Source organism: Polyergus mexicanus, unplaced genomic scaffold (assembly GCF_030449975.1).
Source record: "Polyergus mexicanus isolate NDT 795.1 unplaced genomic scaffold, iyPolMexi1.0 SCAF_9, whole genome shotgun sequence".
NCBI lineage: Eukaryota > Metazoa > Arthropoda > Insecta > Hymenoptera > Formicidae > Polyergus > Polyergus mexicanus.
Window position 1 is genome coordinate 2,962,265 of NW_027223329.1, and position 18,883 is coordinate 2,981,147.

Sequence of the window (18,883 nt, forward strand, 5' to 3'; positions counted from 1 at the left end):
TGTTTTTTTTTTTTTTTTTTTTTTTTTTTTTTTTTTTTTGCCATCGCGTAATAAATTCGCAAGAAGTAATACGCGTCCTCAAAGCGTGATCTCAATTCGCGCGAGTGATCTCCCGTGTTTTAATAGTCGACGCGCGTTCGTCGTTATTTAACGCGCGTTAACTCACTCGCTGACATATACTTTTGCTGCCCGCAAACATTTACTTCGCCGCGAATAAACGCGCTTCATCGCGAGCGATAAACACGAGATAATGTAATTCCTCGAAGAGAGTCGTTTTGAGGCGGATGTTGCGCGGAGCCAAGAGTATCCGACTCATGTCCGCGTGATCTCTCTCGCTTTCCCCTAAATTATTATATTATTATCAATAACGGCCGTCGATCTTGCTCGCCTTCCGCGAAACGAGGTCTCGGCGCTATCATGCCGAATGTTATCTAGGGGCACCACGTAAATTAAACGCTTCATGAGAACGCGACCTTAGCTTACGCGAGCGATCGCGTTACCAAAAATGAGATACGCTTGACCGCCGATGCATTTCTCAGCATACAATCGTATCAGAAATTATATCATAATCTTCATTAATTTGAGAAATACGTGAAAGGTATAATAGACGTAAAAGTGAAAACTTCCAAAATACACATTTTACATTTTCATGGAATATTCTTGTCAATGTCGCCGTTGAAATCTAAAAGAAATTTTACAGAATATCTCGGCCATCAGCCGACGAAATCCGATAAAATCCGCTCGCTTCCGGACTTCGTTAAATTCGTGGGTCTCTGAATTATTTTTTTTTTTTTTGTTTCCCTTCTCTTTCCCCTCTCCCTTTTCCCTTCGTACACGCATATACCGAGAATTCGTGGCGATTCGTATAGGACGTGTGGGAGCCGAGGGATGAGGAGCACGTGCGATTAGAATATATAGCGGGTTATCGCCGAACAACCATAAACGGCCTATCCTCCTTCACCCTCGAGCTCCCGACTCTTATCAGCGATTGTCACGTTGAACTGTTTCATTCACGTTTGTAATAAATAACTTGGGAGCGTGATGTCACTCTCGATAGAGTCGCGTCGCCTGAATCTCATGTTCGGTACAATCGTATTAATATATATATATATGATAATGAATTATAGTGGATATAAAGTCCTTCATTCATCGATCTCTTACTTGTATATTAAATGGAATACGAGCAAATACAAGACGAAAGCGCGATATCGTCTAATATATTGCATTATATAAAACTATATACACCCCATTGCTCGAGAGGTATACAAATAATTATTTATTTTCAAGCTTTTTTCTTTCTTTTTTTTTTTTAATGAAACCTCGATTGTGTAAAGATCATAATGCTCGATTAAAAAACGTTGCCAGCGTGATGACTTTATTAATAATGAGAAAAATTATTTTTCTAGATTTTCTTTTTTATCATTCCTTTTTAGAGATTTTAAATTAATAAATATAGTAAATTGATAATAAATAAATTAAAGATAATATATTATATAATAATGAATAATAAATTGAAGAATTTAAATGACGAGTGGTCTTACAGATAAGAATTAGCGGTCGTTCCCTAATTCATCTTTATTTCTTTAGATTTGATTATCTTTAGCTCTTTTTAGATTTTAAATTAATAAATATAATATATTAAATTAATAATAAATTAATTAAGGATAATATATCATATATTAATGAATAATAAATTTAATAAGGAATTTAAACGAGGAATAGAACAATCTTATGAATAATTAGCGATCGTTCCCTAATTCGATCAGATATATCTTATCCGGCTCTTATTCAATCTATGTAGGACACTCGGGGGTGGACGCGATATCTCTTGCGAAACGAGTAACCTCGATACACGTTATCGGCAAATAAGCTGCGGGATGTCAAAGGGTTAGGCACACGATGCGTAACACACTATTCCTTCGAATCGTCCGCAAACCCGAAGATTCCGTCGCGGCTTCTCTCTATCGGGTCGGGAATACGTCATACGTTTTTTCCACTCCTTCTCGGAAGAGAAATGGTTTCCCTCGGGAGTAATCGGTTTATACACAGCCGGGGAATCTATTTTTGTGTAGGAATCGTGAGCACTGGCACGGGGAAAGCTTTAACACTTTCGTGGGTAGGTGACCTGGACAACTTTAAAATAGTATCGTTCATGTCTGGAAAGTCGATAGCTTTCAAATCTTCACACGCTCTACCTCAGAATTCTCGATCTTAATATCAATAGCCGACTGTTCGGCAGGGATTTGAAGTAGATTACGTCTTGGAAAAAAAAACATCGAGATACTAATACATGTTATATATATATATAATAGTTACATATGTTTTGAATTATGATTGCAAATAGTGATTTTTTTTTTTTCCCCCGTAAGAAAAGATTAAAATAATATTAATCTACTTGAGAGAACTTTAATCGCAATAACTTTTATACGAATATATTTTTATCTGAATATAACGATTTTAAATTCTTATATTTTTTAGATTAATTTAGAAAAAAAAAAAAAAATTCTCCCATATCTTACATGATATCTGTCTTACAAGTTCGATGAAAAAAAAAATCTTGTACTTCGCGTTCGCATCAACGAAATTTCTCTAGCGTGTCAAATTATCTCTCACGATGTATCTCTGGCTGTTTAACAAATCGCTCATCGCGCCTATCGATCTCGAAAAACAACATCGCTCATCTTTACGACGGTTGTCCTGTGCAAGAAAGAGAGAGAGAGAGAGAGAGAAATGAGTTTCTCTCGCGGTCCCGGTACACGCACCCCCGGATATCGATTACGTGCCCCAAAAATAGGGCGACTGCATATCCGTTTCTATTTCCGCGGCAGTCGATATATCCATCGCGTACTACGCGAGATATTTTTCGCTCCCTCACGTGTCGCCGATAAATTAAGGCAGAAAAGTAGATCGGAGCTACATTTCGCCGCATTCGGGGGGCGAGAAAAAAAAAACGAGATCAAGTTTTAGAAGAAGAAAAAATATAGATCGTAACTTTTATAATTTAATGACACGTTTAAGAAAAGTGTTATCTCCTTATCTTTAGCATATCGCAGATATTCTGTGAGGCGCCTCAAAAATTATTATTATTATTCTAATTGATTAAAGTTTAATTGTAACAGAAATGAAAGATTTTTATTAATTCTATTATACAATATTTAAAAAAAAAAAGAAAAAATACAATATTATATTTAAATACTTATTTCAATATATTTAAATTCTAATTTAATTTTTATAATTTCTCATTATTTATTGAATCAGAATAAGAATTCGATTAATCATATGGCAAATTTTTAAAATTCAGGATGCCGTACGATAAGTATGTACAATTATATTTTTAGATGTTAATCGAATGTAAAAAAATCGACATCGGAGGATTTTTAATTATACATCGAGTTGCTGACGCGGCTAATAATCCAACGGCCCTGAATCCGATCACAGGCAACGATAAATTATTGCACTTTCGAAATCGCGCTGGGGTCAGCGACGGAGGTCCTGAAGATCGCCCGCATCGCGATTAATAACGCCGAGAGTTAGGAGCGAGTTACGCTAAAAACTTGACGTTTGACCCGCGATAGAAACGAGTGCGATCGATGAAAATTGGACGAAACGCTAAGTAGTAAGCTGCGAGCAAATCCGTTTACGCAACGCGTAATGCGAGAAACCTTGCTCTTCACCCTTGCGGATCGGCGAGATGTTGTGACGCGATCTATTTTAACATCCGACGTCACAAATAGCGGAAGATAAATACCGATCCTCTTCGCACATTATTATGATTTAATGCGCAATGTTGACACGTGTTTTCCTCAATTCTCATTAATTTCTAACATATTAACATTCATGCTAATTCTGATAGTCCCAGTCATATTTCTTTGAACACACACATACACACCTATTTAATCATTCAACAAATTATTTTTATATAAAAGGATATTTTTTTATATAATTGTAATTCTTAATTATATTGAAGACTCTTGACAATTTACAGTGATATTATTTGAAGTAATAATCTGGTTCAAAAAAAAAATATTTATTCCCCTCTTGTTATCTCTCCTGATTTCAATAACGCTGATTATAATCCATGTGACTTTAATTAAGCTTGATATTGAAAATTAATAAAAATTTTTTTTGTAAATGTGTTTGCATCTCTCGTATTCTTTAAAGTAATATTTCAGATTAATGATCTTAGATTAAATTAAACCTAGGTTTAAATTTTTAATTCATTAAATCACATAAAATGTGTTTATAAGAGTAAACAATAATCTGTATTTTCTCTATTACGAAACAAAATATATATCTATATATTTTCCAATTTTTTTTTTTTTTTTTTTTTTTTTTAAATTATTCATTCACAAATAATACAATTAAAATTATATTTTATTTACGACATTTCGTCGCGAAACTAAATTACAACATTTCATCAATACTTCACGGCAGGAAAGAGTCATAAAAAATTTTATGCCATGGTGCATGCATAGTGTCCGTTAACTCCGTAGATCATAAATCATTGACAGCGACCTGTCTCCCGCGTTTGTCCCGCAAACTCATCATACATTCTCGATTATACAATTTTTTTTGTTTGTTTTTTGTTTTGTTTTTACCGTTATTCTCAATATCAGAATCGTTTATTACAGATATTTAATATAAAGAAAGGCGAATTGTACGCAAAAATTTTATAATAGAAAAAATAATTAACTTTTTGTTTCTATCCGTGAAGAATTCGTCCTTTCATAATTCATGATGGCTCGAATTTTATAAAATAACTCCATCTTTTATACAGATGGTATAAATTTATATTGCGTAAAACGAGAATAATGTTTTTAGTTTTCATGTGGAGAATGATCAATCCCTCAAATTGGCAATGCAATTATAAATTTAAAGCTAATTCCGTTGACCGTTTGACTGGCAGTTAATTCTACTAATTAGCCGTGTGCGAGATCTTCGTGTGTAAAAAAGATTTTACACTACTTCGCATATTCGTGTATGATATCTCAAGTTGAGCAAGACCATCGGATCGTTTGTGGGAAAAAAAAAAAAAAAAGAAAAAAAATCTCGTAATACACAGATATATTATGCAACACTTATTGCACAACGTAATTAAACGCGGCACGGTTTCTCAAAGTATAAAAAAATACGCTCGAAATATATAAAATGGAACGATGCTGTGCCCATCTTGGCGGTATTCATTCAACGAATTCCTCTTAACGAGAATTGAAATCGATGTAATTTTGATCGAGTTTGGATTTCGATACAACAAATACAAAGAAAAACGCATTATACATTATAATAAATTACATTGAATATAAAAATTACCGAAAATATTGAACATTCTCTAATATTAAATAATATTAAGAGAGATATTATTTAAATAATATATTATGATAATAATTTAATAATATATTATCTAATATTAATAATATTAAATAATGCCAAAAAAAAAACAAATAATTGTTTTAAAAAATACATTGTAAATAATTTTCTTAAAAACAATTTTTTTTCTTTTATACTAATTGATTTGTCTCATTATTCTGTACATAGAAGTATTACGGTAAGATTATCAAAAACTAAATATTTTACGAGATATTTAATTTTTTATATCAAAATATGTCAGATTAAAATATAAAATAACACAAAAAGTATTTAATAAAAAAATACTTTATTATAGTGTTTTGGAAAGCTCTCGATGTCAGCTACAAGAATACTAAATAAAAAATGGGAGTTTTCATTTAAGATTTTGAAGTTGACCTTCACATGACCTTCAAATGATTTTCCAAGGTCAAATCATTGTCACCATCTTATGGCCCCCTTGAAGCCACGCAACTTTTGTTTGAAACATTTTTCGATTTAACGCAGTGTTTCTGAGATATTTGAGTGGGTCCTTTAAAATGGGACACCCTGTATATACGTATTCCATAGAGATTATCAGCAAAATTATTCGATGCCTTATTCCGAATAAAGTTTCTCGCGCGCGTTCGAAATATGTATACCGAGCAGAAACCCTGCACTTTTCGAGGAGGCTCGTGCGAGATAATACCATTTGCACGATATCGATAGTGAGATCAGCGCTTGCGGCTCAATCACGAATTCTCGATACTCCTAGAGATCCTCGATCGATCTTCTTCAAGGATGCTGCGGAGTAGGTATCTCTGGTTCATCTCGCTTAACCGCAAAAGGATCGATACACGGGCGTCCGCAGAGATCTTTTTTTCCTCGTGCGATGACGTTGCGAACGTCATCATTGAAATGTATGCCACGAGAAATTAAAGAGTGAGAAACCAATCATGAATTATCGCCGCATAACAGTTAGGTGACTTTGAATATTCTTATTCTCACTTTATTAGAGATTTTTTTTTTTTTTTTTTTTTTTTTTTTTTTTTTTTTTTATACAGTTTTTATTATACATTGCGTATTTCGATTTTTGTCTGCTAAAGATTTTTTTATTCTTGAATTTTGACAAAAAAATTTGTAATCGATCTTCTTCGACAATTTTAATTTAAATATGTCATAATTTGAAGGGTTACAGGATTTTTCTCTTTCTTTCTTTTCAAAGCAAGTAATTTAAGTGAAACAGCTTTTCAATTATCTGTACCTATAATCATTTTTACGATTGTCACGCTTTCTCTTAAATGTCCCCGATATAAAAATAACGTTCTTGCAAGGATGATCCTTTTTATTTTATTTTACTTTCATCGCTAGTATATTTCATTGATATCACGGCGCTGCAATAATTCCCGCCATCGTTTGACAGGCGGTCGATTAAGCTCCTTATTGCGGGCGCCCATGCGCTCGTACACGGCGACACGTGGGTCCTTTATGGGGGTCAACACTTGCGCCAGCCACGCTGGCACTTCGGCGAACGAGATGCGTGATTACGGCCATAAGTTGATCTAAGTCCGTAGGTACGTCTCGATGATCCTCCTGGAAGAGGCCCGATGGTAAAGCGAGGGGAATCTAATACGCGAGGAGATAATCACGCGCAAAATGATATATCCCCGCTGTGATATTATATTCAACTCCCGTCTTGTCGTACCAAATTCAATGTCGAACAGCATAAATGCTTCTCTTAATTAAATAAACGAGGATAGATCTTGAAAGAGATGTTCGCAAATTTGGTCAATACGTCATCCGATCATAAAACAATTTAAGCCAGAAAAATCAGCCAACTGATTCCTTCGAGGAGATTTATCCACGTAATTATTAGGTGTACAACTTTGCTTCCGCCGTTTTTTTTTCCAAAATTCGTGGCTTTATTGTAAAAAACTGGTTATACATTTATGATTCAAAGTATTGTCCACTCCCAATGATCGTGCCAATTCTTTTTGACTTTGACTCGAGTCTTCATTAAGTAATGCCTCCAATTCCGCATCTTCGAAAACCTTCTCTCTTCCACCGCTATGCCGGTCTTCGACGTGAAAATCACCGTTCTTGAAGCGTTGAAACCACTCACGACACGTTCTTTCACTAATAACGGCTTCACCATATGTATTTGAGAGCATTCGATGAGCCTCAGCCGCAGATTTCTTCATATTGAAGCAGAAAATTACAACCTCACGCAAATGACGAGAATTTGGCTCGTAAACTGACATTTTCAATCGAGAATAACTTTATGATGCAGACACAAATCGACTAATGTTTCTATGGGGTTATGTCGACAGATGCCCAAGTTTATTGCATGACGTCTATGATCTATTTTATTTCGACCACTACTTACCGCTAAAGACATCTATAGGAAAACGGCGGAAGCAAAGTTGTACACCTAATAGGTTTGTAGCTCCTATATCATTTATTTCTTTTCGCCGTCATCTTTTTTATGGCGTTAATTTCCCCCTATACCCGGAAAATGTGTGCGAAAGGTGCGACTAAAAAAAAAAAAAAAAAAAAAAAGGACTTGACAACTCTCCGGTTCGTGGATTGATCTTCGAGAGCGCCGTCGTCTTAAATCCTTAAATATTTCTGCGCTCTCTCCTGGAGCAAGGAACGATCCGAGACGCGTCGAGAGAAAGGGAGGTGGACCGGCGGCTGAAAAGGCGGTTGAGAGATCGATGCGATGAGGAGAGAAAAAAAAATGCGTCGGAGAGGACACGAGAGAGAGAGAGAGAGACTGACGGGGAATGGAGGAAGAGAGACAGGAAAGAAACGAGACGCAGGAACGAAGGAACGAACGGTGAGAAAGCCGACGCGATGAGCGTATCTTCCTGCGGACGGCGATGTCATCCGGCCGAGTCCGGGGACGCTTAATATTACTGCATGTTATGCAGATTCCGTGGAGCCATTCCCCGTCCGCCTGACCCTCCAGCCCCCCCCCCACCCCTCCCCTTTCCCCTCGTGCAGGCTCCCTCGTCGGTGTAGCATATACCGTGTCCCCGTCGAGCACGAACGGAGACAATCGTCTCACCTTCTCGTCTGATACGAGATCTGGCGTTTAATATTAAAAGAAAAAAAAAAAAAAAAAAGCAAGGAGCATTTTAAATTGACAGTGTATTAATTCGATTGCGCTATCGCGTCAATAAATGATAATAAGGAGAAAAATTGAGGAAGAAAAGAATATAAAACATTTTTTATAACAAAAGAAAAACGAAAAAAAGAATCCAAGTAATTTTCAATTTTTATTATTTAATTTTTATCGCTTGAAAAAAATTTTTTCCTTCCATTTATACATGTAATGAATCGTAAACTTCAATTTATAATATAAAATAGGATTTATACAATATAATTTGTTGATGTGTAAATACGCATATAATTTCAACAAGTTTGCAATAATATTATTAAAAAGTTGGATACGTAATGAATCAATAAATTATAAATATATGCGAAAAAAATAATTTCTCCGCTACGGTGTAGGCGCGCTCTCTTCTCTCCCCCCCTCTCTCTCTCTCTCTCTCTCTCTCTCGCACCGATTCAGGTGTAAATCCCAGAATCTAGATGGTAGGTCGAAATGAGCGCGATTGAAAATCTGCGAGGGGGCATATTGAATGTTCTCGCACACGATTAATGAAGCCCGGCGAGAAAGTTCGTCGATACCATGAAGATATCGCGAAATGAACCGGTCGAACCTGTGCGAGGCGAGGGCCCAACCCGAGGACGGGTTGGGCTTTTAAGAGCGACCAAGTGAGACGGCTGTATCGCCGATTCGTCCCGCTAAAGTATTGACGCGGTTAAAAGAGGCGACCGTAATTTAACCTGGCAGGAGGAATATCCGCGAGATTTCGTCTTAACATTTTGTTTTAATTATACGGATCTTCGTACTTTATCTCACGTCGAACCGTGACCCCCCGTAAGGGGGATTACTCGCGTAATAAATCAGCGGCGTATGCTTGGTGATAAAGATAAAGCGCGATAGGAGAAAATTCATTTTATAATCCTCGTGTGAATTTTTAGTCACCAATTTTCTGTAATCTGTCAAATCGCACTCTTTTTCTTTCTCCTTTCGTTAGATTAATATTTTTTTCGTATACAGTAGAAGAATCAGGATCAAGGATTAAGAGCGAGATTCCGGATTCAAATCTCTCACCCTCAATTTTCTTATTTTTTTTTTTAGTAATATCACAAATAAAAGATGTGGATAAGGAAATTTACCGCGCGTCGTTATTTAAAAGAATTTTCGCGGAGGTAGCGTTAATGGCGCGTATTTTCTAATACCGTTTATTCATTTTGTTCGCGAATACACCTGTTGAGCCTGGTGAATTCAAGTGAGCGTTTAGCGAGCCGAGCCATTTCGCGGCGAAGGAAAGATTCAAAGTGCGTGCATTATCGTTATCATGGCGTACAATTGCAAGGGCGTCGCGTTGGCGAGCCACAACTAATCGAGAATGGCATCGAAACGCACGTGGATAATCCTAAATAATCCTAAATAAACGGCTTTACCGTCGCAAGTACTTCCTGGTCACGTAAGAATCTACCTGTCAAAATCAATCCATTGGTGTTTCAAAAAAAAATACGTATTTATTAAAATATGAATTTTAACATAGATATATAGACATTAAATAATGGAGTATTAATAAGTATGTTGTAATGACATTATTTTGATTTATTTAGCTATCAGGATGTCTGTTCTCTGGAAAAATATGGAAAATCTGGAATTGTCGGGGAATTCTTTTGTACCTGAAGAAAATTTTTTTCCCCCCAGCGAAAGGGAATTCTCATGGAATTTTATTGAAACTTATACCCGTATTCATAGTCCGTCCTTGAGGAATAAGGATTCCTTGTTCCTCGTTCCACGTTTTATAAACTTTCCTTGACCGAACAAGGAATCTTATTGGCTCCCTTATCTCAAGGAAGGTCACGAGCTTCCTTGAGGAGTGATGCGACCTTTTTAGCAGACGATACGCAGAATATAATCAAATATAACCTCCAAAAGTTAGTTTCGTTACATTTGTGGTTTTGTGGTTATTTGTTGTCGCGCTCTCAAACTGAAAGTGTATAAAGGAAAAGGGGATAATGGACAATGAATTTTTAAATGATTCTGACGATGGATTTGAAGACGAAAATCCAGAGAATCGGATTCTGTGGCGGATTCCGAAAAGACACATTCGCGATTGGGAAAATCCCGTGGAATTTTTTGAAGATACGAAAAAGTTTTCATATGTATTATATGAAATTAGTTGCAGGCAGCATAAAACGGTGCTGCCTCCAGTCGGTCACTAAAAATCCCTAAAATATTCCTTCCTTCTGAAAGGGAGACTCGAGGTCCGTCTATGAAACAAGGTGGCCTTGCAGATTCAACGAATCCTTCATGGAGGCTTCCTCCGTCCTTAAAATAAGGAAGGACTATGAATACGGGTATTAGGGAATTTTTTTTTAAATTCTTTTTTTCGATATAATCAAATATCAGTATGTAAAGTAAATTATAAATATATATTCGTTTACGTATTCAATGTCTTAAAAAAATATTAGATACGTAGTACATATTTTTTATTTTAGTTTTAGTAACAAGAAATAAAAATGTTATGAAAGTTAAAAATTTTTATCTTAACGAAAGCTATTCAGTTTTTTTTTGTTTTTTTTCAGTGTTCATTTTTTTTTTTTTTTTTTTTTTTTTTTTTTTTTTTATAACTGAAATGTAATAAATTAATAAAAAATTATTAGAAATATTATTTCTAAGAAATATATTTTAAGAAATTGCACCAAAAAATCGTTAAAATATTCTCTTTACTTGGAATTTGGAATAAAAATATCTGAAAGATGAAGGAATTTTTTCTACAACATAGGAGTAGACAATCTGTCTATGTACGAAGAAAGCCATTAAGTTTCAAAGAGAAACTATTTAATTCTCCATTTGCAAAACAATCGAAACGAAAGAAGATTGATTGCTAAACCAAGCAGCGTTTAACGTACGAACGTGGGATTAAACCTGGATGTAACAGGAGAACGCGTATCGTAATGGTGTAAATTTGGAATCGGGGTTCACGAACCTCCATCAAGCGAAGCCTAAATATTTGGAACGGCGGCTCGCGTAAACGTCCGCTGTTCGTCGAAAACGGTTTCGGGCCGTACTTACGTTAGCTCCTTTCCCTCGAGCACGTGTACATGACGGAGAGCGAGAGAGAGAGAGAGAGAGAGGAGGCTCTGTGTACTTACACTTCGTGTACTTAAACTAATCGCGTCGGTCTTTAGCGTGATGATTATGCTAGTCGGTTTTCGCAAACCAGACCGTATGCCGGCGTTTCAAAATCCTTTGCGAGTACAGGTTTATTTGCGCGTCGAACAATTTTAAACAGATCCGCGAGAGAGCCCCTTATTTATCCCAATTTCTTGATATTAAGTTAATTGTGAATTTACCAAGCGGTCCATATATGGTGCGATACAAATTAAAGTCGCGAAAGCAGAGATAGCGTTTTTTTATGAAAAAAAAAAAAAAAAAAACTTTGATACAAAAGTTCTTCTTTTCTGATAATAAAGAAGAATATATCAGGGGAAACCTTGACCATTCTGACACTAGTCTAATCTGCGACGCTAATCTGTGCGACCTAACTTAAATATTACTCCGCGCGATCTTTTCTTAAGAGAAGAGTTTACATCGATGTTAATTTATCCCACCGTTCGCTCTCGAATTTATTATGAAAATTTCTTTAATAGATAAGAAAAATTATAGATCATTTCATTCCTACGATAAGATTTCAATCGAAACGACAAAAAAAAAAGAGAAAAAAGAATATAAAACGCTTATTTTAAATCGCTCATAACTGAAGAAAATTTTCTTAGAATATCTTTGCATAAGTAAATTTATCGAGGAATGAAGGTGAAAGAGCGATTCTACAGATAATTAAATAATTACGAGATACATATTTGGAATGAGATGCGTAATCGAGGCTTCTCGCTGAGACGTCTGCCTTCTCGGCGACGAACAAACCAGATATAATTCCCGGCAGATCGCTCTCTCGCGCTCATAATCGCGAAATTATGTCACGGCGTACCCATGCCGGGTTACGTCATGTATGCCGATACGTGGAGAGGCGCCTGTCGCCTGCATATTTGGTAGGATATTTCGTTATGCGACGAGGTCGTGCGATCGAATGCCGGTCATTATTTATGAAAAGCGTTGACAAAATAAAAAAAAAAATTACATCCTCATTAATCATTTTCAAGCATTTAATAATTGAATTATTTAAATAAAAAAGATTTTATCGCGTGTTATATGCATTTTTATATATTTTATTTTTATACATTATATATTATCTGAAAGAAACGCGATTCTTCTCTGACGAAGGTAGAGGTGGAGAAGTAAAGACGTGCGATGGGAAAAACGAGAGAGCGAGAAGACTCGCGGGATCAACTTGCACGCTCGCATTTGCTGAGATTGTCAGGAGAAGACGCGTTAAGCGATCCCACGCACTTAAGTTAATTGCACGAGTTACGCTGACAACGCGATATGGATATTACGGGATAATATGCGAGCACGTGGACTGCTTTTCTAAGCAGCAGTGACACCGCAAATTCGGATAGTTCGACGTTATCCTGCTTCGTTCATTAACGATAATCAATCTGTCATCTAAAGTTTGTAAAAATTCGGCTATTAATAAAATGAAGTAAGAAATGCGTAATTTAAATTTTGCCTCATATTCGAAAGTACACGCGGTTACAGGAGAAGGAATTAAATTTTCAACGCGAAGGATGAAGAATAAATTTTTTATATCTTTATTTTTCACGAACTGTTTTCTTTTATTTATTGGAGTGAGTAAAAAGTCATTGGGTATTTTTGCAACAGATGGCATTAGTTCAGTTTTGGCAGTAGTAGAGTCATTCACACATATGTTTGTCATATATCGTTTAACAGCTGACGGTTTAAGCTTCATTCTAAAAAAAAATTGAGCGATTTGGTTGAGTTTTGGAGATTTTACAACAAGTTGAAGATGGAAGACCAAACTGTGCATTTTCGCCATATTTTACTGTTTTACTTCCGTAAAGGGAAGAACGCGCGTCAAGCTTGTGAAAAATTGCGTAAAGTTTACGGTGACGAAGCTCTACAAGAACGTCAGTGCCAAAACTGGTTCAAGAAATTCCGCGCTGGTGATTTTGATCTCAAAGATGCTCCTCGGTTAGAAAGGCCCATCGAGGTTGGTGACGACAAAATAAAGGCATTGATCGAGTCAAACCCACGTTACACGACACGAGAGATTGCAGAAACACTGAAGATCAGTCAAAAAAGTGTTCACGTCCACCTAAAGAAGCTGGGATACGTAAGCAAGCTCGATATTTGGATTCCTCGTGAACTCAAAGAAGTTCATTTGACGGCGCGTATATGGTAAACATTTGCGATATGCTCATGAAACGTGAAGAAAACGATCCTTTTTTGAAACGAATGATAACTGGTGATGAGAATTGGATTGTTTACAACAATGTGGAACGCAAACGGTCTTGGACCCGACGTGATGATTCGCTTCAAACGACTTCAAAAGCAGAACTTCATCAGAGGAAGGTTATGCTCTCAGTGTGGTGGGATTGAAAGGATGTGGTGTTTTTTGAGCTCCTACCAAGGAACCGAACAATCAATTCGGATGTGTACTGTCGGCAATTGGACAGTTTGAACGAATCTGTCATCCAGAAACGTCCGGAGCTCGTCAATCGTAAAGGAGTTGTGTTCCATCACGACAACGCGAGACCACACACATCTTCGGCGACTCGTCAAAAATTATTGGAGCTTGGATGGGATGTGTTGCCCCACCCAGCATACTCGCCTGACCTTGCGCCGTCAGACTTCCACTTGTTTCGCTCTCTTCAAAACTCCTTGCGTGGAATAACGTTAAATTCAGATGAGGCGATAAATCAGCACCTTGTTCAGTTTTTCGCCAATAAAGACAGGTCCTTCTACGAACGGGGAATTATGAAGCTCACCGAAAGATGGCAAAAGGTCATCGAACAAAACGGAAAATATATCATTGATTGATCTTTGTATTCTTTATATAAATAAATGACTTTGAAAAACATACAAAAAATACGCAATGACTTTTTACACAACCCAATAGTAGCGAAACGAGTTTTACGCGATAAGAATGGATATATTATACGCATACTAGAAGCGGACGATTACTACGGTCATTCTTATATTCCATCGCACTCTTTCAAATCTTCTCCGCCACGATATTTAAGAACGACATCGCGCTTCACAGTAACGTAATGGCGACATTGAGATTATGCAGCAGCGATTATATCATAAGTAACGAAATAGCCTTGAGACACCGCCGAGCTTTTAGAGCTTAAAAAGTTTCTCGGATCACGTTTATCACACCCTATAAATTCTTGCAGTTTTACGAATCAATATTTTTACCGTAGGTCAAAATAACGTTCTAAGATCATATTGATTTTAATGCACAGTCGCAAAAAAAAAAAAAAAAAAAAATTCTCGTACATTGCTTTTAAAACTGTGCATATATTTATGATGTATTGCCTTCAAGGAAAATTTATTTGCCGAATATAAATTCTTTCGATTATTAAGGAAGAGGAACGAGAAACGATGCCGGGACGAGAGTACGGCGTTACGAAGGTTCCCCTGAAAGCCTAGCCGGGTCCTAGAGTGCGTCGTTGACACAAGCGCGGAACTTTCATCTACAAGGCAAATGTGTGGAAGCACGATTCCGTTTTCGTCCTCTTCCACGTTATTCAAATAAAGCGCGCGGCCTTCGTAACTCACTGGCGTAGTGGCGGGATTATCGCGATATTAAATCTGTGATGAGATATCTGATGAAATTTTAAATAGGAAAAGTGAAAATCTCCATACACGAGAGCAAGTCCGCAAATCGTGCGATAAATAACTTATCTGTCAAAAGTGAATATCGATCATTAATCATATATTTGTATTTTTAGAATATGTAATCATGCGTGTTAAAGAACGAGAGTAATATATATTTATTAGACATTTTATAAAGTTGATAAAATATTTAAGATTTCAAAAAGAGAGAATTCTACGAATTAGAAAAATATAAAAATGCAATTGAATAATAATGTTTATTTTTATTTTGAACGGAAAAATAAGAAATGTAAAAAAATATAATGCTTGTTTAGAATTTTCATCGTGGCTTTTCTAAATCGACACGCTCTCTGCGCCGTTGGCCGCAATCAGTGTGCTCTTCCTCTTCAGCAGTTTCTGTCCTCGTTTCCGATTTTTTTTTTTTTTTTTTTACCGGTATAACAAAGCCCTTTTTAATCAATTTTTATCGCGACCCTCGCAACAAGATCCGTTGCAGATATTTTATTTTCATTCCAGATAAATGCAATTTATCAAGTTGCATAATATACGTTTTCTGTTAGTGCGCGGAATTTATTTCCCGATTGTATGTCTTTCCTACGACCCTCGTCCTCAATAAAATAGCATTTTCGTGCATGAAATTAGAAATATTAAACTCGGCCAAGCTCTTTCAAGAGCTTCCATTTCTCGCGATGTTTGCATGTTCCCAGGATAAATAAAATTTTATAAATCACAATTTGATCATGGCTTAAATACTAAACCGTTTCTGGTGAAATCCTTTCTTAAATCGATTTGAGATCTTCTTGGAATTACAGATCTTAAAATAAAATTAGCCTACGTATCAAAATTTTTTACAAAGAATTTTCTAACCGGTATCTTTACAATATTTATGTTTCAGATATGCAAAGACTCGTACAAATGCAATTGTGCCGGAATAAAAGGGTCGCCAGGATTTCCTGGAATATCTGGGCCTCAAGGAACAGAAGGCCTCCCGGGTGACATCGGGCCTGACGGACCTCCCGGACCCAAAGGCGAGAAGGGTGCGGGAGGGGAACCTGGTGGTACCGGCGAGAAGGGGCATCGAGTGAGTAAATTAATTTTTTATCATGATATAATTTACAATACAAGTCTATTTAGCTTTACAGTAATATAAAAATTTATCGCTGATAATATAAAATAGATGTAAAGCTTCAAGATGTACGTATTGATTTACGAAAAGTTATCTTGAAATTTTTTATTTTTACATCTTTTATATTATTTGCATGAAACGCGACGATCAATTTATATTTTCATGTTAAAAGATTTAAGTAAATCGTTATTCAAAATCTTTCCTAGGAAACGTAAGAAGGGAACGACTTATACGTATAACTTTCTCAGAAAATTTACGATCCTCTATGATCGTACAAATTATTTATTAAAATAATTCGCGGAGAGAGATTTAATCGAATATTAATTTTTTGGCAAAAATTTTTTTTCTAACACCTATGCAATAATTTTATCCGTATATTTTGAACATACTACATGCGTGCGATCGTCGACTAAACCAATTACAACGCTAATTAGTTGCTTTACAAAAAAAAAAAAAAAATGACGGCTTTACATTTTAATTAAAGTTCGCGACACGACACGTGGTTTTGTTAGACACGATAACCGTTTTTTATTAAAGTAATAATCGATTTCATGGATATATACCAATGTGAGTATCTGCAAAAAGAATCTCATTTTAACAATTCACATATGTATAGCACACCGATAAGGAATATATGTGCTGAAAAGTTTAACTTTAGAAAATTTAAATTTAAACTTTATCATGCTAATGAACTAATTAAAACTCGCTATGAACAAAATATCGTGATACATGCGCACATGAGAATGAACATTTTATAATAATTCTCTTTTGCTAGGGAAAAGGTATCAAAAACTTGCTACAAGAATTACTCACGCGATTCTAAAGGACTATCGCTACTACGTTAATCTCATTATTAAGAATATGACAAATTATTACTATAAAAGTCTGAAACCACTGTTGTATTACTCTATCTAATCTCGACTGCCGTTATTAATCACCGATAATATCTTTTTCCTTTTTTTAATTAAAATTGTGAAACGATTCTTTGCGAAATCGTAATTTCGTCAGAAAGGAAATTTAAATTTTTTCCTTGATCAAACTTTATTTATTAAAAGAAAAAAGAAGCTTTGAATTTTTTTCATCAGACAGAATAGCAATATGAATTTATTCTCAACAAGTTTGACAAATGCCAATATGAACTCTTATTCTCAAGAAGTTTGACGTATGTCAAACTTTGTGTGTTTATCTTATTTTATTATTATTATTATTTTATATTATTTTATTATTTTATCGAAATGACAGAAACGTAGAAGATTTCTCTCTTTTGAAATTTATAAAGATACCAATTAGATTTCAATATCACGTAGTTTCGTAAACTTTACTTACATTTTTTTTAATTTCTCAAATAACTGGTATCCTACAATATCATATCCTGGCCGACAATCGATTGTGACTCAGAAATCACGAATGTTAAACGACTCAAATAACTCACAAACCATAGTATCTCTAAAATTACACGCGCGATTATTAAAGATTGAGGAAAAAAAGGAATATCTCTTTAATCGGGTCGACGAGAACGAAAGGATTGAAAAAGCGGCGCTGATGAGAGCGTCAGACGTCGTTATTCTCGATCACCCTATTCGAACGATTGTTCGTCGCAACATATGCTCGAATGGGATGCAAAAAAAAAAAAAAAAAAATAAGAAGAAGAAAAAAATAAGATGAGAAAGAGAAACGTGGCGTCACCGGCCAGAAACAGAACGCTTCCAAATGCGGAGGAAGAGGGAAAGATGGCGAACGCGGGACCAAGGAATTACAGACGGACACCCACGATGACCGCCCTCACTACCGAGAATTGTTACACACGCAGCGAGAAGCTGCGTGTCCGTCATTTCGTAATTTGTCGGCCAACATCGATGCGCGACATCGTGCGATACGATACGAGGCGGAGATAAACGGTGGAATCGCTCCAGCCGAAGATGTCATCCGCGGTCGACATGCGACAATTCCGATTATCCTAATTAAATGAAAACACGCATATTATGTTCCCCTAAATTTTGCACGGACAGACTTTCTAGGCATATTCTTTGCGCGTCTTTAATTGCAATTCATCAAGTACCAATGATACAAGATAAATGAGTACATATTTGATGACGTAATTTTATAAATTAAATCTGAATTTATAGAGAAATAAATTTAATTTAGTTTTATTTAATATATATATATATATATATATATATATATATAATTTTCAGTTAATATATAATTATAATTTGTGCAGAATATCCCAGATTGCCTGCAATCCAGTAGTTGATTGCGAATTTAAAAATAAAATCCGGCATGTGATTTTAAATTAACGTAACCAGCTTTTTATTGGAAATTAGATTACGCGTTTCAATCAAATTTTATATAATTTTAAATAACTAATAAATTACTTTAAATATATAATATATCCAATTTTTATTTAAACCATCTTTCACATGTTCCAAACCTTTTATTTTATTTTATTTTTTTTAAATTCGCTCTCAATCGATCGTTTCTAAGCTGTCAATACGAATTCTCATCATTTGAATTTCAGGAAAAAATTTACCGCGCGATTGACAACCAAGGAGCGTTTAAAATTCGTACGAAAGATA

At 35.6% G+C, this 18,883-nt stretch overlaps 1 protein-coding gene across 3 annotated transcripts in view; it reads left to right on the forward strand.

Annotated features, from left to right (window-relative positions):
• The window catches only part of LOC138936252 (collagen alpha-1(IV) chain), a 120,156-nt gene that overhangs the window by 72,717 nt on the left and 28,556 nt on the right, over positions 1 to 18,883 (forward strand). For all 3 annotated transcript variants that reach the window (XR_011447355.1, XM_070301508.1, XM_070301507.1), the window contains exon 2: positions 16,077 to 16,262. Coding sequence is in view for 2 of the 3 variants with exons in the window: in XM_070301508.1 (XP_070157609.1) it covers positions 16,077 to 16,262 (186 nt within the window). In the remaining variant the exon portion in view is untranslated. The remainder of the gene's footprint in view (positions 1 to 16,076; positions 16,263 to 18,883) is intronic.